Source organism: Dipodomys ordii, unplaced genomic scaffold (assembly GCF_000151885.1).
Source record: "Dipodomys ordii isolate 6190 unplaced genomic scaffold, Dord_2.0 Scaffold13, whole genome shotgun sequence".
Taxonomy (NCBI): Eukaryota; Metazoa; Chordata; class Mammalia; order Rodentia; family Heteromyidae; genus Dipodomys; species Dipodomys ordii.
In genome coordinates, this window is record NW_012267229.1 from 425,294 (window position 1) to 446,948 (window position 21,655).

General features: G+C 43.6%; 1 protein-coding gene across 3 annotated transcripts in view; it reads left to right on the forward strand.

The window, feature by feature from the left end:
- Window positions 1–1,171: 1,171 nt before the first annotated feature.
- Window positions 1,172–21,655, forward strand: part of Kif16b (kinesin family member 16B) — a 267,459-nt gene continuing 246,975 nt past the window's right edge. For all 3 annotated transcript variants that reach the window (XM_013010887.1, XM_013010888.1, XM_013010886.1), the window contains exon 1: window positions 1,172–1,272. In XM_013010887.1, the coding sequence (XP_012866341.1) occupies window positions 1,226–1,272 (47 nt within the window). In that variant the 5' untranslated portion in view covers window positions 1,172–1,225. The remainder of the gene's footprint in view (window positions 1,273–21,655) is intronic.

The window sequence follows — 21,655 nt, forward strand, 5'->3', positions numbered from 1 at the left end:
TAGCCTTAGAATTCTAGGGCAGGTGATGAGATGATGATTCCCCGTGCGGGTCGTATGTTTGCAGACGCACAAACTACTTAAAGCTTTCACCGAGTCCAAGGAGTTGTTCCAAGTGTGCAAGTGAGGCACCAAGCCTCAGTCAAGCAGACCGGGGTACCCCCGACGCGAGTGGATCCTTCCTCCTTCCACAGCTCCTGGCTGTGGGGAGTGGGTGAACTTGTTCTAGGGAGGAGCAGCCTCTCCTAGTGAGCGTCGTCCTCTTCATCTGAAAGAAAAACGCAAAGGCCACCGCTGACCAACGCTCCTAAGGACTGGGCTCCTGGGGCCTGGAAGGAGTCGGTCAGAACTTCCTTGGTTAAGAGTCCTGGAGGCCAAGGTTGCCCCAAGGCTGTTGATTTTGATCTGCTCAGAACAAACATACAAAAACTTAATCCTAAGATCTAAGATCTGAGTGTTTTGTTGTTGTTTTTTTTCAGATAAGGACCGACATTTCCTGTCTGCATTTTTTTATTATCTTTTGTTTTTTTTCCTGTGTACATTTTTTTAAAACACCTTCGTTCACTTTTCTACTTTCTTGGTACCCTTAATCGAAGGGACCAAAACACACTCTTGGAGAGTGTGTTTTTATTTGGAGGAGCAGAGAAAGCTCTAGTACAGTGCGTTAGGAATAAGCTGGTCGCCTCTCAGTCTGTTCCTCTGTAAAATGGACTTGGCTGCCAGGTCATGCATGCCTGGATAAAGTCAGGTCCTGGAAAACCCGTGTAATTTGCGCCCTGTGACTGTAGTCTTTGCTCGTGCCCTAAATGCAGCCGTCCTCTCCAAGTCAATGTTTCAAGGGAGGGAGGATGGGATGGGTTCAGCTGGCCACGAACCCCCGCTCCAGCCAAGCTCCGGATCCTAGGCCTCGGGGCGCAGAGGTGGGGGTCCGAGTTGGCTGCCTCCAAAGGCGGTGCCCAAGCCCCGCCCAGGCGCCGCCTCTTCACCCCGAGGGCCGCCGCCAAATCCTGGTGCCTGGATCACGTGGAGCGGGGCCGCTCTGAGCATGCTCAGAGGGCCTGGCAGGTGGGGCCCGCTGCGCGACTCCAGGTCCGGCCGGCCCAGGCCAGGGGGGCGGGGAAGAGAGGGAAGTGGGCGGGGGCCGCGGGCGCCGTCGCCGGAGACGCTCGCTGGTCGCCGCGGGGCGCCGGGTTGTTTGGAGCGTACCCTGGCCCGGACAGCATGAGCTATGGCATCGGTCAAGGTGGCCGTGAGAGTCCGGCCCATGAATCGCAGGTGAGTGTCGAGCACCCCATCCCGGAAAAGCTGGTCTCCGGGTCCTCTCAGAGGTCAGCCTGGATGTCAGCGTCCCGGGCAAGTAAGTTCCCGGCCCACCTGGTGCTGGCTGGCCGCTGAGGGCCTGGAGGACGCCGTGCTTTGCTGTCCCTTTCATGGTGTCCTGGAGAGGACCCGGGGAGTAGAGTTGGCGAGGTCTGGGGGAGACGATTCTTACATCCCGCCCCCAGCCCAACAACTCCTGCAGGTTTTCGCTCGTCCCCTTTTTCCGAAGCATTTTTGGGCTCCACTGCAGGGGGGAGAGGGGGGTGGGCGTGGTGAGGGGGAGGGGACACCCTGAGCTGGCAGGTGTAAATCCCTCCTTGGTGACAACTCACCTAGTCTCTGTCATCCATGCTACTTTTCTTTTTTAAACTGTCTTAGAGACAGTTTTGAGGCCCCTGAACTTAGCAGTTCCCTAACTTCAGGTGAAAAGGGGAATGAGGAAACTTTGACGAAGTTTTGGCTCCTAAGTAGTCAGAGACACTTTACACGTGTTAGCACTAATGCTGATGTTGAGAGGGAAGAGTGAGAACACGTTTAGAATTTAACCTTGTTACGTGTGTCTATAAAGTCCTGCTCACTCCCTTGTTCCCCGAAGTCATCTGTGCTTCCTTGTCAATAAATGACTTCTTTCTTCATAACCAGTTTACAAGATGCTTTGGAAAAAGTTACTTTTTAAACTAGTTTAACTTTCAAGACTGAAGTAGATCTAACTGGGACAACCTCCAAGGTGATAGACACAGTTCGCACAGAGACGTTTGTATTTATTAACTTTTCAACCTGGTTGTTGTGCATCTGACTTGCTATGTGGCCTTTCTCTTCAGGTCATGCTGGCAACTTGTGGAGGTCAGTGTTGGCTGATTTCTCACTACTGGTTGGGCTACTGGAAGACCACAAAGTCAAGAGCTTACTAGAACCTTATTTTACTCATCTGAATCTATTTTTCCATTTAGCAAGCAGGGAGTCATTCTAAATTGTGACCTTTAAAAACTAGTGTTTCAGAAGTCAGTGAGCCAGTTATTTTTTTGTGAGTGTGTGTGATTGTCAAGTTAATTTTGAAGATGTTAAAAATATTTTCTTTTTCATTTTTGAGATAAGGTCTTACTAGGTAGCCTAGGCTACATAGAATTTGTAACCTTACCTTGGTGTCGTAATTGCTGGAATTACAGATAGGAGCCACCAGGGCCAGGTCACTTTTTAGGGAAGGAGTTTGACATTTTAAAAAAGTAAGCCCTAAGAGAATATTTGCTTCTTTGTACACTCAGCACTCAGTCATGCAAGTTAAACAGACCTCAAAGTTATTTAGGTGATTTAAAATGATTTTTCTTTCAAGAAGTGGTGGTCTACTCTTGCAATCTCAGCGCTTGGAGGGCTGAGACAGGAGGATAGAAAATCTGAGGTCAGCCTAGGCTACCCTTAGCTTTTTGTTTTTTTTGGTCTGTTGTGGGACTTGAACTCAGGGCCTGAATACTGTCCCTGATCTTTTTCGCTCAAGGCTAATGCTCTATTACTTTGATCCACAGTGCCACGTCTGGTTTTCTGGGGGTTAATAGAAGATAAGAGTCTCATTGACTTTCCTGTCCGGACTGGCTTTGAACCTTGATCCACAGATCTCAGCCTCCTGAGTTGTTAGGAGCCACTGGTGCATGGCTTCCTTAGCTTTTTTGCTTATGGCTGATGCTCTACCTCTTGAGCCACAGCTCTACTTTTAGCTTTTTACCAGCTAATTGGAGATGAGAGTCTTATGGACTTTTCAGCATGGGCTGGCTTTGAACTGCAGTCCTCGGATCTTAGCCTTATGAGTAGCTAGGGTTGTAGGTGTGAGCAACTGAACCTTAATCTTAGAAAGTGTTTTCACTACAGATTTACATATATGATCAGTTCTTATTGCTTTGCAATAATATGAACACCCTAGAATGTTGCACAGATTAACTTTAGAAAGCATTTATTAAGCTCCTACAGATGTCTCTCATTATGTTAAGTGCTATCTAGAATAATATGAAATTTGTGAATTATTGTGTTTGCCAAGACCCCACTGTCTGGTGAGAGTAGGGTTAGATATTGACATGATTCATAAAACTGGGCCTCCAGAGACTGGTGTGAATTCATTGCCTTAGGAATGTAGGCCTTAAGCCCATGGAGGGATGGTTGGAAACAAAAACAGAAACCCCATTCTTTGAGAAGGTAGATACGATGTTTGTTCTTGGCAGACAATTCTGGTGACATCAAGAGTGGGATGAGAGTTAAGGAAGCAGCAACCAGGTCAGAAGGGGAAATAGGATGGTGGCATAATCCACCAAGACAGTTCACTGGCCTCATGGACAGGATTATCCAGTTTATTGGATGGGAAGAAGTAGGGAGGGAAAGGGGAAGGATGTTGAGTCATTATCCGAAGTTTGATTCTTAGATGGGTCAAGATTTGGGGAGAGTGGACAGTAAAGTAGTGCATTCTCTCTCACGGTGTAGAAAGTGTCATGTAGGAGCTCTGCAACAGAGTGAGTAAGGTGTGTCTTTTGACCTTGAGGTATGGGAAGGAGGGCTTCTGTTTGTGATGGGAAGTGCTTATCAGATAGTTGGAAACTTGTTTAAGGTCTCTGAGGATTCAGGATTGTCATCTGAAAATCTTTTTTTTTTGTCAGTTGTGGGGCCTGAACTCTGGGCCTGGGTGCTGTCCCTCAGCTCTTCAGCTCAAGGCTAGTGCTCTACCACTTGAGCCACAGCACCACTTCTGGCTTTTTCTGCTTACGTGGTGCTAAGGAATGGAACCCAGGGCCTCATGCATGCAAGGCAAGCATTCTACCACTGAGCCACCTTCCCAGCCCTCATCTGGAAATCTTGTGCACAGAGATGACAGTTGACATATGGTAGGAGAGAAAAAAAGGTTGCCAGGATTTGATATTGGGATGTCTGTCTTTAGGATTCCAGGAAAAGAATAACTTGTTACCTTAGAGAAGAACTCACATGGCAGGTTGTGTGGGGGAAGGAAAAGAGTCTCCTGAAGGTGGTGGTGGTTGTTAGTGCCAAATGTTTCCAAGGTGGTAAGAATTCAGTGAGGTCCTTCCTTGGTCTTAGAGATAAACATACTGGTAACCTTCAAAAGGGCGGTTACAGAGAGTCCAGAATCCAGAAATTGGCAGTAAAATACAAGGACATATAAAAATGGCCAACTGGGGTTGAAGGCATGGCTTAGTTGGTAGAGTGTCAGCCAGTACACAGAGCATACCAAGTTCAAGTCCCAGTCTTGCAACAACAACAACAAAATAATCAATACTTGGCTTAGTTCATAAGGGAAGACATGTAAATTATAATGACCATAGGAAACTTTTTTTTTTAATCCAGTGAGAGTGGTAGATATGAACTGAGCTTTATCAGTTGTTGGTAAAACAGTGGGGAAAAATACCCAAAACAAAACACCCTTTGAATCAGTCACCAGCAATAGGAAGGGCCCAAACCTCTGAAACTTTAGAAATTAATCCCTTTGATCTAGTAATTTAACTTTTAAGAATTTCCTATGCAGATTGCTTGTACTTGACAAGATGTATGTTCAGGGATGCTTGCTGCACCATTGTGTGGTACAATGAAAGAAATTTTAAATGTACAGAATATAGAAACGAATGGGGATTTATTAAAATTGGGACCTATATCATCTGATGGAATACTATGCAGCACTCAAGATTGTGGTGTCTTTTTTTTTTTTTTTTTTGGTCCTGTCGTGGGGCCTGAACTCTGGGCCTGGGCGCTGTCCCTCAGCTCTTCGGCTCAAGGCTAGCGCTCTACCACTTGAGCCACAGCGCCACTTCCGGCTTTTTTCTTTTTGCTTATGTGGTGCTGAGGAATCAAACCCAGGCCCAAACCCAGGCCCTCAGGCATGCAAGGCAAGCGCTCTACCACTGAGCCAACTTCACAGCCCAAGATTGTGGTGTCTTAAAAAGAGTTTCACCTTAGGTATTGGAAAAAGCAAGATACATACACAAATACAAACGTGTACACAGAGATCTATAGCTGCATATAACCAATTAATAATGAATCCTCTTAAGAGGAAAACTGAGGAAGAATCTGTTAGATGAAGATGAAAAGCCTTTTCATTTTCCATTTTATTGTTTCAGTTTTCACATTGCTCATGCATGATTGACCAATAGTTGCAAGGTTTCATTTTTATTTACCATTGAGACAGGAAACAGAAGTTTCAGTAGGTTGCTGGGTAGGATTGGAGAAAGTTGTTAAACAATTTAGAAACATTTTTTTTTAGCAAATGTTTGTTTCATTGTGAGATTTCATACTTACTATACATACCTTATTCCCTCCCTGTCCTTTTTTCTTTCTACTGAGGCTTTAACTCAGGGCCTGCCTCACTTGGCTTTTTTGCTTCAAGCTGGCTCTCTACCACTTGAGCCATACCTCCACTTTCAGTGTTTTGCTGGTTAATGGGAGATGAGTTTCCCAGAGTTTTCTGCCTTGATTGGCTTCAAACTGTGATCTTTAGCCGTCAACCTTCTCAGTAGCTAGGATTACAGGTGTCTAATCCTGTTCTATTGGCCTTCCTTATTGTCCTTCCTTCCTTCTTAAAATTACTTCAATGGATTTCCTTACTGTATTTATAGCTCTGGCTAAGAGGAAGCAACCCACAGGAGAGAAGGAGGGAGAGGAAGGGAGAGTGGGGGGAGGAATGGAGAGGGGGGGAGAGAGAGAGAGAGAGAGGGTGAGAGAGGAAGGAGGAAGGAGAGGAGAGGAAGAAGGAGGAGGGAGGGAGGGAAGGAGAGACAGAGAGAGAGAGAGAGAGACAGAGAAACAGAGAGAGAGAGACAGAGAGAGACAGAGATTGCTGCAGCCAGGACCTTAAGAATGGGGCAAAATGGTGTAAAAGTGAGTTTGCCCTTAAGAAGATACTCCTCAGCCTTTTGTCCTAATGAGTTCAAGTGCTTGATTCTGTCCAAGTTTTGAGGAGTTTGTTTTTACTGTCCTATGGCTTACGTGGCAGCAGTACTCATTCCAGTTGTGAAGAGGAATTGTGGTGTGTAGAGATCACAGCAGCTATCTTTACTGAGAGTTTGTTCTGTGCCTGGCTCTGGTAGGAGCAGCAGGTACAAAATCAAATGCATCTTTGCATGAACCTTAAGCAGGTAAGAGACTTAAATTGTATGCTGTTTCATAGTTTGGGAGACCTAGTGTTTTACATGTTAGGACTGCTATAATAAAGTCATACAAGCTGGGTCCTTTGAAAAACAGCATTTCTGTGCTTTTGGAGGCTGCCAAGTCCCAAGATTGGCTGATGAGGGTTTGGTAAGATATCTTGTTGTTGCTTGCATTCTCTGCTAGTGGAAAGGGGAATTTCTTTGGGCCTGTTTTATGAGAGCACTCATCTCATTCATGATTTACCTTCCAGACACTCCACCTACCTCTTCATACCACCTCCTTAGGGGTTAGAGTTCAACATTGGAATTCTAGGGGCAGAAACATTCAGAATTTGACACAAGGTTCACTTGCATGGAGTCCACAGCCTATGCTTTATAAAATGAATAAATCATTAGCAGAAATTTGATTTTCTTTATAATTTTGTATGGGCAAAATGTTTAACAAGGTGTACATTACTACTCCATTTTGTTAGTTACTTTTATTTTTCTTGGGCCTAGTGCCTAGTCTTTTTTTTTTTTAAATGAGTTTCACTTTTTACAGGCTCTTAAGTTTGTTCTATGAAGAGACAAGAAAACTCATAATTTGGTAACTAATCTGACTGTTGACTTTTGGTGTTGTCCTTTCTTTTTCTGTGAGAACACTGGGTGGTCTTTCAGGACCGTCTGTCCTACCCTATTGGTCTGCCAACTTGAAGAGGGTCAGGGTATCAGGGCTAGGCTGAGTTGGTTAAAATTTTGGTTTGTCTGTGTTCATTTGAGCGAGACTTAATTGTTTTGAGCCTTAGTTTTTGTGACTATAAAGGATGTTGATTATTATAGATACGTTACAAATTTTTGTAAATATTGTAAATATTTTTGATTTACAATGAGATATAGATCTATAGACATGTAAAATAGCTTATGAGTCATTCTTTTTTTTTCTTTTTGCCATTCCTAGGGCTTGGACTCAGGGCCTGGACACTGTTCCTGAGCTTCTTTTGCTCAAGGCTAGTATTCTACCACTTGAGCTACAGCACCACTTCTGGCTTTTTCTGTATGGGGTACTGAATAATCAAACCCAGGGCTTTGTGCATGCTAGGCAAGCACTCTACCACTAAGCCACGTTCCCAGCCCAAGTAATTTATTCGTATATACAATTAACTTTTATTTTGTTTTGTTTCATTAAAAGATGTGTCTGGATCATTAAATTGGTTCAGAGTGGACTAAGGAGCTGAGGGTGGCCATGTGAAAATCACAGTGTGGATTCAATGAGGAATGCATGAGGGACAAGCCCTCCCCAAGGTGCCTGCATCTAGCTAGGGTTCCATGATCACTTGTTGGGCTGGGGATGAAGCTCAGTGGTTGTGGGCTTGCTTAGAGTACATGACTCCCTGGGTTCCATTCCCAGAAAAGCCAAGAAAAACAATACTACTTGTTGTTAGTCTTCTTTTTGAAGTTTATGGACTGTACCTTTACTAAAAAGGGTATTTTACCAAAATGTTTTGGTTTTTTGGGGGGTCTGGTCGTGGGCCCGAACTCTGGGCCTGGGTGCTGTCCCTCAGCTCTTCAGCTCAAGGCTAGAGCTCTACCACCACTTGAGCCATAATGCCACTTCCAGCATTTTTTTTTTTTTTTGCTTATGTGGTGGTGAGGAATTGAACCCAGGGCCTCATGCATGCAAGACAAGTGCTTTACCACTGAGCCACCTTCCCAGCCCAACCAAAATGTTTCTTTAACGAAGAGTGCCAGCTTTGTGGCTGTGCTTTGTGATGTGCTATTTTATCTAAGGTAAATCCAGCCCATGTTTTTCCCCCTTTTCAGCCTGCCCTTTTCTTTTCCTTCTGATTAGCATGTCTTGTGCAATTTATTTTCCCTGACTCCTAAGCTCAGAGCAGCAAAAGAAGAAAACCGCCTGGGGCATGTTTGAATGGGATCAATTCCTTTTCAGGTGCAGTGAAATCTATCTTTTCAAGAACTAAGATGGCATCAAAGGGAGGATAGTCCCTGGCCAGTCTCTGAGGTCTGTAGTGATGGAGCCAACTCCTGCATTCAGTTCTCTTCTCTTTACCCTGGCAACTGCATTTCTTCCTCCTATCAGTTGACAGCTAGGGACAGCTAGTTGACAGGCCAGCTCCTGTTTTTTTTTTTTTTTTTCCAGAGCTTTTATGTAGACACTTCTTGCCTCACAGCTCACAGGTGACATGACCTCAGGGACCTGCTGGTCCAGTGGCTGAGCCTACTTAGACACCCAACAACAGCGACTGTTGAGATGAAGCCTCTGGGGACTCTAGAGCCTGGAGGAGGAGGTCTCCAGGGTCTCTTCTTCAAGAGAGTAGAGTTGGAGTTGAGCCCTGAGGAGTAGTACCAGTAACGCTTTACTAGGTAGTGTAACTGGTAAATGCTTAGGAGATGTTCTTTGGGAGTTGGCATTGTCAATCTCCAGATTAGAAATAAGAACTCAGAGACGGAAATATTCTGGCCAGGGTCACGCAGTTAGGACACTGTGGAGTCAGGATTGGCACCCAAGTCCCTTTTATTTTAAATTCCTAAAATCCTTGTTCTTCCATTGTATGGAAGACATGGTGGAAGGCAGGGGTAGATGGGATGTAGAACAAATCTAGTGTATTAGGATTTAGTTTTTTGTAAGTATTTGCTGAGAGGGAGCAGCAGGGTTTTGTTAGGGCTTTTGTGTTTTAGGGAATACAATGCTGGGGTTTGAATTTAGAACATCACACTCACTAGTGGCTTGCCTGCTCTGCTGGTGCTCTCCCCCTTCAGCCATACATCTCACCCTGCTTTTTTGCTGGGAGATGGAATTATATGTACTTTTCTTCCCGGGCTGGCTTTGAACTGCAGTCTTCTAGATCTTAGCCTCCTGAAGTAGCTGGGATTATAGGCGTAAACCACAAGTGCCTGGCCGAAGGACCCTTTTTGTTAGCTCTAGTTGCTTTGGTTTTTAATTGTCCTTTGATGGTAGAATGGCAGTTGCTAGCCACATAAACTTTAAATAAGATGAGTATTTTATCTAATCAGTTGCACTATGCACTTTAAGATCACATGTTGATCAGCTTACAGAGCATGTCCACCTGCATGGAAAATTCTACTGGGTGCTGACTGAAAAGGGCCCAAATCACAGGGATGTCCACCCTTGCTTTGTGCCTGGTTTTTACTTCCCTTGCCTCCTTGTTCAGTGCTTCTGTGTCTCCATCTGTGCAGTGGAGGGGTCCCTTTTCCCAGGCTGAGGTGGTGATGGCATGAATAACATTTCTGACATTGCTAGGCCCTAAAGCCTGCTGGGAGCTACTGTTTTCAAAACAGGGCTGTACTTTGCCAGTTTGTGTGTGTGTGTGTGTTTTTTTTTGAGGTTTCATTTGATGGCAGTGTATGGAAATATTATTTCTAGCACCAGAACAATGAACTTTTGTATACTGTGTGTGAAGTGCTGTGCCAAGTGCTTTTAAACACTTGCTATTCCACGGCTTTACCTGACATTGCTCTGTGCTGCAAGAGTCCAAGGTTGTGTGAGTGCAGATGTCGTATAGGACACCCCTCCAAAGAACTGAACTCCAGCTCTCTGGTGATCTGATTCTGGTTGGTGACAAAGGGCCAGGTAACATAACAAACCTTATAGACAACTGAAGAAACTCTATATTTTCTTTTATTATTTGATATAAAAACTGGTAGGATTTGAACCCAGGGATTTCACATGATAGGCAAGCACTCCATCACTGAACTACACCTCCAGCTTCATATACTTTTCTGAGTGTGAAAGTAGCACATTTGTTTATATATGATGTGTTATGTATAAAAGTGTACCAAAGAAATCAACTTGCCAATCTGTCTTAATTCCATGACTCAGAGCTAATTACAAACTTTTGATACCTTCACATCTGGTCTTTGCCTCCTTTGTTTGTATTATTTCATATCCTGGGTTTTGTAGTTGCAAAAAGCATTGTGAAGACCATACAGTAAGACAAAAAGAGGCAGAGGAGTCAGAGATGACTCTTGAGTGGTTTGGGGTCTTATTAAGTAGAAGAGTGACTTTTCTCAAATGTGGAATAATGGGTGGGGAGTTTGTCAGGGTGGATGCAGGGTTGTGGTGGTTATGTGAGTTGATTCAGGATGCTGGTGGGAAATGTAGCAACTCTGGTGTTTTGGGAGGCTGGGAACCAAAAGGTGATTGTCAGTGAGGCGGAATATTGTCATGAAGAAGACCACTGTGAAGAGGAGAAGGGGGACTGCAGTCCTGTAACCAGGATCAAGGGCAGAGCTCTTTGGTAGGATGGCCCAGTGAACTGGCCATGTTGATAAATCTTTTTCTCCTTTTGCAAACTAATGATGTCCCCCTCTCCCCCCCCCCGACCCCCCAACAAGTGTGGTATCCCAGTGGAAAGCTGTGTTTGCTTAGTACTAGTAACTTATCACTTGCCTTCTTAAACTTTCCTCCTCTTATGAGCATCCAGTGGAGTTTTCCAGAAATGCATGATATGTCATGACCTTATGCCCTGTGGGTTGTATGTTTTGTTTAAAAGTTTCCCTGTTTTAATTTCTGGTGTGGTAACTTTCAATACATAGAGATGATATAGTAAGAACTCTTTGGGTTCCTCAATATTTTTTTGAGTGTAAAATGGGCCTGAGGTCCCAGCATTTGAAAACCACTACTGTTAATTAAAAGTTGCCATGCAGGTTACTTGTGGAGATCACACAAGGCTCATGTGTGTATAAACTTGGAGTAAAACACCATAGCTATTATTTCTTACTGTCTTCCTTGTTATGACCACTAAAGGAAGCACAGGTAGAGGACCATTTGGTAAGTGGAGGTGGGTTGTATGATCACTGAGCTTAGGGCTTTGGAGGGGTCTTGTTGAGGCTAGGGGGTGCTGACGTAGCTGCTAGGGTCTGGGCTGGGTTTTCAGTGGGTCCTGAGGGCATGGAGGTGGTACCTGTTGACTGCCCTCAGACTAAGAGAGACTGGTTCCTGGTCACCTGGACTGAGTTTAGCCACTGTAATTCAGTCTTTTCAAATTCCTTTCCTCATTGTTTGAAGCCGTCTCCTGGTTGGGAACACTGCCTTCACCTGGGCTTTGTAAACTTAGATGTGGTAAAAGACTGCTATTTTTGTCTGCTTTTTAAATTAAAAAAAATTGTTATTATAGGGATTGGGAAGGTGGCTCAGTGGTAGAGTGCTTGCCTTGCACGCATGAGGCCCTGGGTTTGATTCCTCAGCATCACATAAGCAGAAAAAGCCAGAAGTGGCACTGGGGCTCAAGTGGTAGAGTGCTAGCCTTGAGGTGAAGAGCTGAGGGACAGTGCCTAGGCCCAGAGTTCAGGCCCCACTAACAAAAAAAAGAAAAGTTATTATAAAGGTGTTGTGTAAAGGGGTTACAGTTATATTAGCCAAGTAAGGAGTGCATTTCTTTTTGGAAAATGCCACACCTATCCTCCCTTTTTCCCAATTTTCCCCTCCTGTCCCACCATTTGTATAGTTTATTTTCAACATAGGGTCTAGTGAGTTATCACTACTGCATTTGTTCATCCTTTCTCCCTCCCATTTCTGTGCCTCCCTTTTACCCTCTCAAAGATAGATAGATGAACAAACAAGAAGAAAACAAAAGCAGCAATGAAAAAAAACCTACTAATTTCCATTTCCTGGAGTTCATTTCAATAACTTTTATTTTATTTTTTGTTTGTCAGTCATGGGGCTTGAACCCTGGGCCTCGATGCTGTCCCTGAGCAATTCAGCTCAAGACTGGCACTTTACCACTTGAGCCACAGCGCAATTTCCCGTATTCTGGTGGTTTATTGGAGATAAGAGTCTCATGGACTTTCCTGCCCAGGCTGACTTTGAACCTCAATCCTTAGATCTCAGCCTCCTGAGTAGCTAAGATTACAGGTGTGAGCCACCGGAGCCTGGCAATAAATATTATTTTATATGATTAGATTCTGTTTTGGTTTTTATATCCTTTTTTTTTTTTTTTTGGTCGGTTGTGGGGCCTGAACTCTGGGCCTGGGCGCTGTCCCTCAGCTCTTCAGCTCAAGGCTAGCGCTCTACCACTTGAGCCACAGTGCCACTTCCGGCTTTTTTCTTTTTGCTTATGTGGTGCTGAGGAATCGAACCCAGGGCCTCAGGCATGCAAGGCAAGCGCTCTACCACTGAGCCACCTTCCCAGCCAGCCCTCTGTTTTGGTTTTTTAAAAAGATCAAAAGAAGCCAGGTGCTGGTGGCTTATGTCTGTAATTCTAACTACCCAGAAGGGTGAGATCTGAAAATTGCAGTTTGAACCCAGCCTGGGCAGAAATGTTCATGAAACTTTTGTCTCTAGTTAGTTAATCACCAGAAAACCATAAGTGGAACTGTGGCTCAAAGTGTTAGATGCTAGCCTTGAACAGAAGAGCTCAGGGACAGTACACAGGCTCTGAGTTCAAGTCCTACACTGACAAAAGAAAAAAGAGCAAAAGAAGACTGCAGGGAGTAAGGCAGTTAGAGAAAGAATGCCAAAGGGATGAGGAGGGGTATGGAGATGGGGGCTGGCTAGCTAGAGAATAAACGTTTCTCAGATGGGGGTGGGAGGACTTTGACACTTGGCCGAGTTATCACAGGGAGGGTGCTGTTGGCTCTGCTTTAGTTTGGAGTACATCTCAGTGTTTTCTTTCTTTGAGATGCTGAAAGTAGCATTTAAAAATATCTTAGAATGTATAGTATACTTATGCAGAGTGTATTAGTATTTTAAAATGCTCTTTGGTAAGAGTATTTACTAAGCATACTTTTTAATTAAACTTCTATTGTTTCATGGCAAACATGGAGACTGTGTGAGTGAGAACAAGAGTAAGAGAGATTGAATTGTGTGTGTGTGTGTGTGTGTGTGTGTGTGTGAATGTGTATGTCAGATTATGTAGAGTGTTTGGTTGTATGATCCTAAGCACTTTGACCTAAAGTTGATTTATTTTACATACTTTTATGATTGTTTTTCATTAGCCTTCTATTGTTTTTGCAGGTTAGGGTTTTTGGAATAGAGTCTTCCTAAAGCTTGTTCTGTGAAAGAAAACATGTCAATTACAGTTACACCTGCAGTTAGGATGGAGTGGGGAGGGGAGATTTGATAGTGTTTTATAACACCTACTCCTCACTGAGGACTAAGTGGGTTATTTTCTGTCTTTGACTCCTGTCAGGCTGAGGTTATGAAGAGCCAGGGCTAGCATCCTTTATGGGATGTCAGTCAGACATAGCTAGATTGGATTTAGCCCACATATTGATGTCAAGCACCGAGCTGTAGCTGCCAGAGCAGGGCAGGGAGCCTGCCTTCATCCACTCTTACTGGCACTAGGCTGAGCATTTGTTCCATCCATCTCCAAGTGCATCCATTATTCATTGTTGCTGGCCAGTGGAGAAGTGGCTGTTTCTGTGATTAGCACTCTATTCGTAGACACTTGGAGTACATCTCAGATGCCTAGAATGTATTTTGAGAAAGTTACTACATTCACTATAGTGGTCTTGATAAGTAATTTAGGTCATTAATCACTATTTCTGGCCACTCACTCATTCGCTAAATCCTGCACCATCATTATCTAATGAAATCGTTAACAATGATCCTGCAGAAGTGAGTCTCCTTAGCTCTGGTTTTTAGGCACAGAACAGGATGGGAGAAGGATCCTGACCATGCTGATAACTTCTGAGAACCCCGTGCCACATTCCTCTGGTTTCCTGGCCTCACAGCATTCCTGTCATCTGAATTTCTTCCTTTATGTCCAGTTTGTAAGAGCCAGGAACTGCAGGTCTTAAATGTGGTTGTTTCCTCAGAGCTTAGTCCTGTGCGTAGCAGATACGGGTGTTCAGATACTCTTGGTTGCATTCATGACTGCCCTTCCTATCCTGCATATTCCTTGTGCTTCCTGTGATTAACCAGGGATCTATAACCTGGGTATCTCTAAGATGCTTACAGCTCACTCTGCTGCTTTTGAACAGGAAAAAAGAATCTTGACAGTCTCTTGCTAGGGTATAAGGAAGAAGGGAGAGGCAGGAGAAGTCTGTGGAGGAGCCAGGTGAAGGGTTATAGTAATTAAAGTCTTTTCCTGTGTATTAAGTTCATAATGCGTGAGGTGTACATCCAAGATTCCTTGTCGTTCTCTCTCCAGGTTAGAGAATTGGAAGGACCACAGGTGCTCTGGTTTAAATGATACCTAGTTGTTGTTTTTTTTTGGTCGGTCATGAGGCTTGAACTCTGGGCCTGGGTGCTGTCCCTCAGCTCTTCAGCTCAAGGTGAGCGCTCTACCACTTGAGCCATAGCACCACTTCCAAAATGATACATAGTTTCTGAGACAAAATATTGTCATTTCTTTCTTCATAAAACAATTTAAAAACTGTTTAATGCTGATACTGGGTCTTGAAATCAGAGCCTGGGTACTGTCTTAGTTTTCTCTTTCAAGTTTTGAGCTGTAATACTTAAGCCACAGCTCTACTTGTGGCTTTTTGGTGCTTAATTGGAGAAAAGACTTTCACAGATATTTCCTGCCCAGGCTGGCTTCAAACCACGATCCTCAGAACTCAGCTCCTGAGCCTCTATGTTTATGGGAAGTACCCAGCTAAACTTTTTTCTTTGAAGTCATTTTAGACTTGCATTAAAATTGTAGACATAGTTCACATCTCACCCAGCTTCCTGCAGTATTAATACCTTACAATACAGTGCCCTAAACCTTACTATTGGTTTAGCTGAGTCTTCATTTGGATTTTATAAGCTGTGCTTTTTTGGTCCAGGATCCCAACCAAGATCCCATCTATCACTGAGTTGGTGTTTCTTCTCAATCTCTTGGTCCTGTGACAGTTGTTTTAGTCCCATTTTCCTTGACTTTAACCTTGAAGAACATTATGTTTTCCATTGCTCCTCAGTTTCTGTAGGGTTATTGTGATAAACTTGAAGTTAGACTGCATTATGGTTTTGTGATCTTTCTATAGTTTGTGAGGGGCTGGTTGTGACATTAGCTAGTAAGTATCTTTTCTAGGTGTTGTTGACCTCGAGTGGTTAATGTGGTGTCTTCTGGTTTCTTCACGGGCCATACTCTTCCCCATTTGTTATGAATACATTATCTAAGGAAAGATATGTAGGAAAAAAAATTCTGACTTCAGTTTGTTGCAGAACTTTTATTTATTGAGATTAAGTGATTATAAATTTCATAGTATTGTGGGATAGTGATACTTAGCTAAAGTCACAAACACTGAATTCTGGGTCTGGGTGCTGCTCTACCACTTGAGCCACAGCACCACTTCCAGCTTTTTTTTTTTTTTGCTTATGTGGTGCTTAGGAATCGAACCCAGGGCTTCATGCATGCGAGGCAAGCATTCTACCACTGAGCCACCTTCCCAGCCCCCGTCATAAACACTTTTAACCTTCACAAGGTGAATTGTCTTTATCATGGTCTATAAAGCTTATGAACTCTACGAACTTTGACAATACAATCATTTCTTCCGAATCTCGTGAAATGTACATTTCTTTCCTTTTGCTTTCTCTCTCATTCCTTCCCTTCCTTCGCTGCCCTTGAATTGTTTAGTTCACTTTCATCAATGTCTAGTGTGCTGCAGAACTTTTCTCTCCCTGAGAGCACATCTCCGATTTTCTGATAAAAGTTATTGCAGACAGAAGCTTTTTTTTAAGACAGTGCTTTGATTTAGTGAAAAGGACTTGTCATTTTATTTGAGAAGAAGGATTTTTGTGTTTTGCAGGGCTTATCCAGAACTATATCCTCACACAGACTCACTGAAAGATATTTATCAGTTCCATGTACACTGGCATTTGACACTTTCTACTACTTGGTTAAAAAAAGAAACCATAATGCTTGTTACCCACTGAATGGATTTTTTGATTTGTAGCTTCAGAATCACTAGTGTAGTGCCTGTATTATCCAGAGAAGTTGGTCTAATTTTTTTATATGATAGAGAAAACTGGAATCAGATGAATCCTGGGTCTCTTTCCTCTTGGAAGCTGAGGTGAGTTGGGGTAGGGAGTTTAAGCTCCCTGGAGTTTAGGATCTGGAACCTACTGTGTATACGTCTCTCCTGAGCTTCCTTTTCCTCAGCCTTGTATGCCTCACCTGGTTGCACCTGTGGATTCATATTTTCAGGGTCTTATTTACAGTCTGAGCTGTCTCAGTGGATCTGTGTGGAAATACTGCATAGGGTACAGGCCCATTATTTGGTGAGCTCCACTGTGTGGGACTTAAAGTTCCTAAGGGAACTTTAATGAAAAAAAAAGATGCAAGGTGTGAAAAAATGTGGGGGCTGGAAAGGTGGCTCAACGGTAGAGTGCTTTCTTTGCATGCATGAGGCCTTGGGTTTGATTCCTCAGCACCACATAAGCAGAAAAAGCCACAAGTGGCACTGTGGCTCAAGTGGTAGAGAGCACACCATGAACTGAAGAGCTGAGGGACAGCACCCTGGCCCAGAGTTCAGTGAAAAAATGTAATACAAAGTTTTACAGGTAGAGTCAGTCTTCTTTCCCTCAGGTTGGTGTTCTGTATGCTTTCTCTCAGCTTAATCAAATAGAAGATCAATGTGACAAATTTTTTAGTAGGCCTGGACTGGTGTCCATGAAAGACATGATATAGTTAAAGCAAATTTTTTGGAATTATTATTATTATTATAATTAGTAGTAGTAGTAGTACACATCCTAGAGCTTGAACGCAGGGACAAGGTGCTGTTCCTGAGCTTTCATGCTCAAAACTAGCATTTTACCACTTGAGCCACAGCACTACTTCCAGTTTTTTTTGGTGGTTAGTAGGAGATCAGAGTCTCATGGACTTTCTTGCACAGGCTGGTTTCAAACCATAATCCTTAGATCTTAGCCTCCTGGGTAGCTAGGATTGCAGGCATGAGCCATTGGTACCAGGCCAGAGATATTTTTTTAACTTTCATCTTTTTTTTTTGGGTCTGGTCGTGGGGTTTGAACTCTGGGCCTGGGCGCTGTCCCTCAGCTCTTCAGCTCAAGGCTAGCACTCTACCACTTGAGCCACAACACCACTTCCGGCTTTTTTCTTTTTGCTTATGTGGTGCTGAGGAATCGAACCCAGGGCCTCAGGCATGCAAGGCAAGCGCTCTACCACTGAGCCACCTTCCCAGACCCATTTTTTAAACTTTTAATATTGAAATAGTTACAAGTTATAAGAATACTAAGGTTCTCACATGCCATTCACCCAAGTTCTCCATATACGATCTCCTATTGCTATAGCATATGAACAAAACCAGGAGAAAACAGCGTGATACTGCAGGTGGTATCTATACTGTAATCAGTTTTATACAGACTTTGTTTAAGTTTCTCAGCTTGCTTCTATAATATCTTTGGTATTCACCAGGATCCAGTATCAGCTCATTTAAGGTGTCTGGTAAAACGTCTCCTTAATTAAGCTTTTCTTGTTATCAGGGCCAACTTTGCCTATATTGATATAGTATTAAGGTAAGAAAAGTTAAATATTTCTCCAGAATAGCTGTCTATTAAAAAGACTGTAGAAGTATGCCTCTTCTGTCTCTCTCCCTCCCTCTCTCTCTTCCTCACTAGCACACAGCTTTCCATTTTAAAATTATCTTTCTTCCGTGCGCGTGTGCGTGTGTGCGTGTGTGTGTGTCTGTTGGCCTGGGCGCTGTCTGAGGTTTTTGTGCTCAAAGTTAATACTCTGTCATTTGAGCCACAGCTCCACTTCTGGCACATTGGTGATAAACTGGAATAAGTAAAGCAAAGTATGCCTCCTTTGTTGCAATGTAGATTGGCATTTTGAGCTGGTAACACCTTGTCAGGAGCATTGCAAATCGCTTAATCCCACAATAGAGGGATTGGAGGCTTGGCATTAGTGAGGAAGGTAGGTAGATGCTGGTGGTTCACACCTGTAATCCTAGCTAGTCAGGGGGCTGAGATCTGAGGATTGAAGTTTTAAGCCAGCCCAAGGAGCAAATTCTATAAGTCTCTTATTTCCAATTAAGCACCCAAAAAGACAGACATGGAGCTGTGGCTGAAGAGATAGAGTACTAGCCTTGGGCACAAAAAGCTCAGGAACAGTGCCCATACCCTGACTTCAAGTCCCCATGGGTGCACATTCATGTATACTCACAAACTATAGTGAGGAAATAGATTGATAGGTTTTAGGCAGGATTAGGTAAATTATAGTGCAGAGACCACAAGCTCAATGCCTCAGGGGCCAGGCTGGCTGAGGTAATTCATGTGAGAGACTCTGGGAACAGAGGAGAGGAGAAATGAGTTTCTTGTGCTCAGCTTGTCTGGGAAGTAATAGCATTCATAGAGGCTTTTATACCATATATATTTTTTTTATTCCCACATTTTAGGACTCAGCACTAAAAATGACAAAAAAGTAGATCACTCTTGTAGTGTCAGGTCAGCTGATGGCTTTTCTTCCATCTCAACCCTCTCCCCTCATCTCTGTACAACCAGCAGAAGTGGGCAGGAGAGTAGAGAAGTCATACCCAGTTCTTGGTAGCTTTGATGTACTTAGAAGCTAGTCACATGGCTGTGCTTGGGTGCAGGGAAGGCTGGAAACTATGGCTGGCACCCACTCTGAGTGAAAGTTCTATATCATAAAGGGTAAGCCATCTGTTTCTTCAGCATCCTCTGGCTGCAGAGACAGTTTGTCCATTCTGCCATGGAGGACCTCTGCACTCCACATTCAGTGATGGAGGTGTCCTTTTACTGCGTGTTATTTAAACCCCACCCTCCTTGTGGGTTTCCCCAGTTAATCTGTTGAAAACAGCAGTCTAGCCCCTGGCATTTCCTGTCCCTCTTCTCTGCTATTTGTCTTTGTAAAAAGTATTATAACTTGGCATCTTAGATATTTTTCTTACTTAGTGGTCTGCTGTCTCAATCCTCCATGAGCATTGGGACCATTTCTATCTTATACATGGATTATATTCCTTGTACTTGGCATGTAGCAGGTATTCGGGTATTGAATGAAAGTGGGAACCTGGACTCTTAAAATCTCTAAATTCCAAATGTTGGTAAGGATAACAGTTAAAACAAGCAACAGACTATCATGCAGGCCAAACAGACCATCTCTGTGGTCGTGTCTCTGTGTGCCTGCTATCTGCCTGAACCTTGGTAGAGGGTCATGTGCCTGCTGAAGCTAGATGATATGGGTTTGCATTCTGGGGCAGCTACTTGCTTATTTTGTGGACTCGGTTGTTACTGCATTTCCTTCAGCCTCTGACATTTCTTTTCTTCTTCTTCTTTTTTTTTTGTTGGTCGTGGGTCTTGATCTCTGGGCTTGGGCGCTGTCTGTGCACTCTGTAGCTCAAGGTGAGCGCTCTACCACTTGAACCACAGTGCCACTTCTGGTTTTCTAGTGGTTACTAGAGATAAGAGTCTCCCAGACTTTTCTGCCCCGGCTGGCTTTAAACAGCGATCCTCAGATCTCAGCTTCCTGAGTAGCTAGGATTACAGGTGTGAGCCCAGCTAGCCTCTGACATTTCTAAAATATGAGTCTAATAGTCTGCTCTTTCCTTCTTCCTCTTCCTCCCCATTACTGAGACAACTACATTAGGTAGACCACATGTAAAACATCAATTGTGATTATGCTCAGTAACTGGGTTAATGCATGTGTTGGGTGTCCAAATGTGCTGGCCCTGGTGCTAGGTGCTGGGTGGGTGAGTGGGTGGCAAGTGCCATGTTTTCAATCCCAGAAAGCTTTTAGGAGGAGGGGACATGGTAAGATTCATAGCAAAGGGAGGATCTTTGAGTCAGTCATCATCTTTCAGTCTTTACTGAGCATCACTAGTGAAGGGTTCTGCTCAGAAACGTGTTGATAGTAGGATTAAAATGGCTGCCCAGGGAGGTTATATTCTTTTGTAAAGATATCTGATAGAAATGCAACATGAGGCACAGATTTTTTTTTTTTGATAGTCACATGAAAAAAAGTAAAAGGAAGGACTGAAGATTTAGTTTAGTTGATAGAGGCATTTTCCTAGAATGAATGAGCCCTGGCTCCAACATTCCCATCATCTCTTCCACCTCTGCCCACCCCACCTTCCAAAAACAAAAAAACAAAAAAAAGGAAAAGAAAAAAAGCAAGAGGAAATGGATGGGGATAACTCTAATAACTTATGTAAAATTAATATAAAAAAGCAAAGCATTAATGATGCATTTCACTTCCCAGGAGTGTATCATGAGTCCTGTGTAAGTACTAATAACTCATGGTCAAATTTAAGGATTTATTTTAAACATATTTATGGCCATTGGACTATTATTTGTGAACACAGGGTGAACTTGATCTAACTTTTGTTGTCAAAAGATCACTTGGGCTGAAGTGGAGAATGGACTTTTTTTTTTTTCCCATCAGTTGTGGGGCTTGAACTCTGGGCCTGGGTGGTGTCCCTGAGCTCTTCAGCTCAAGGCTAGTGCTCTACTACTTGAGCCACAATGCCACTACCAGCCTTTTCTGTTTATGTGGTGCCGAGGAATCAAACCAAGAGCTTCATGCATGTGAGGCAAGCATTCTACCACTAAGCCACCTTCCCAGCCCTGAGAGTAGACTGTTAAGGGACCAAGAATAGACACAGAATGATGGAATAATTTGAGCATGATGAGTAGGTATATATGATCATAGTCACTTATGACTATTTGCTGAGCAGAACTTATTGACCACCTACATAGTACAGGGTGTCATAGTTAGAGATTGGGGACTCAATGACATGATTCCTGCCTTCAGAAGCTCAGGACAGAGTGAGTGACCAGCAGTTCTGCATAGAGAAGCCCTAGGGGAGGGGAGCCATTCTGTTGCAGAATGATGGCACTGGACTGGGGAGGGGGTTTGCCTTTCTGATCCCTGGGCTGGAGTAGTCAGGTAAAGAGCTTGCACTTAGGTGACCTTTAAGTTCCTTGTAGCCCTGAGAACAGCAGCTTTTATTTATTCTTTTGGCAGTGGACAGCCACTGAAGGTGAGCTGAGGAGACCAGGGCTGATGTTATCAGTATCTGATGAGGTCACAGGCCCAGTGTTGGAAGGAGGAGGATGGAGAGGGAGGGAAGGAAGAACGTTCCAAAGGCAGGTGTTCCCCCAAAGGGACCTCATTTCCAAGTAGTATTTGCGACTAACACATACTTTTCACATTGCCCTTTTTGATGACTAATAAAACAGATGACTGAGTCAGAGAATTTATTCTTGCCCTCCTGGATACAAAGTGCTTGTGGAACTCCTTGTCTTTGATTTGATCTTGGCTTGAGTTCCTTGTTCTCTTGATTTTGAA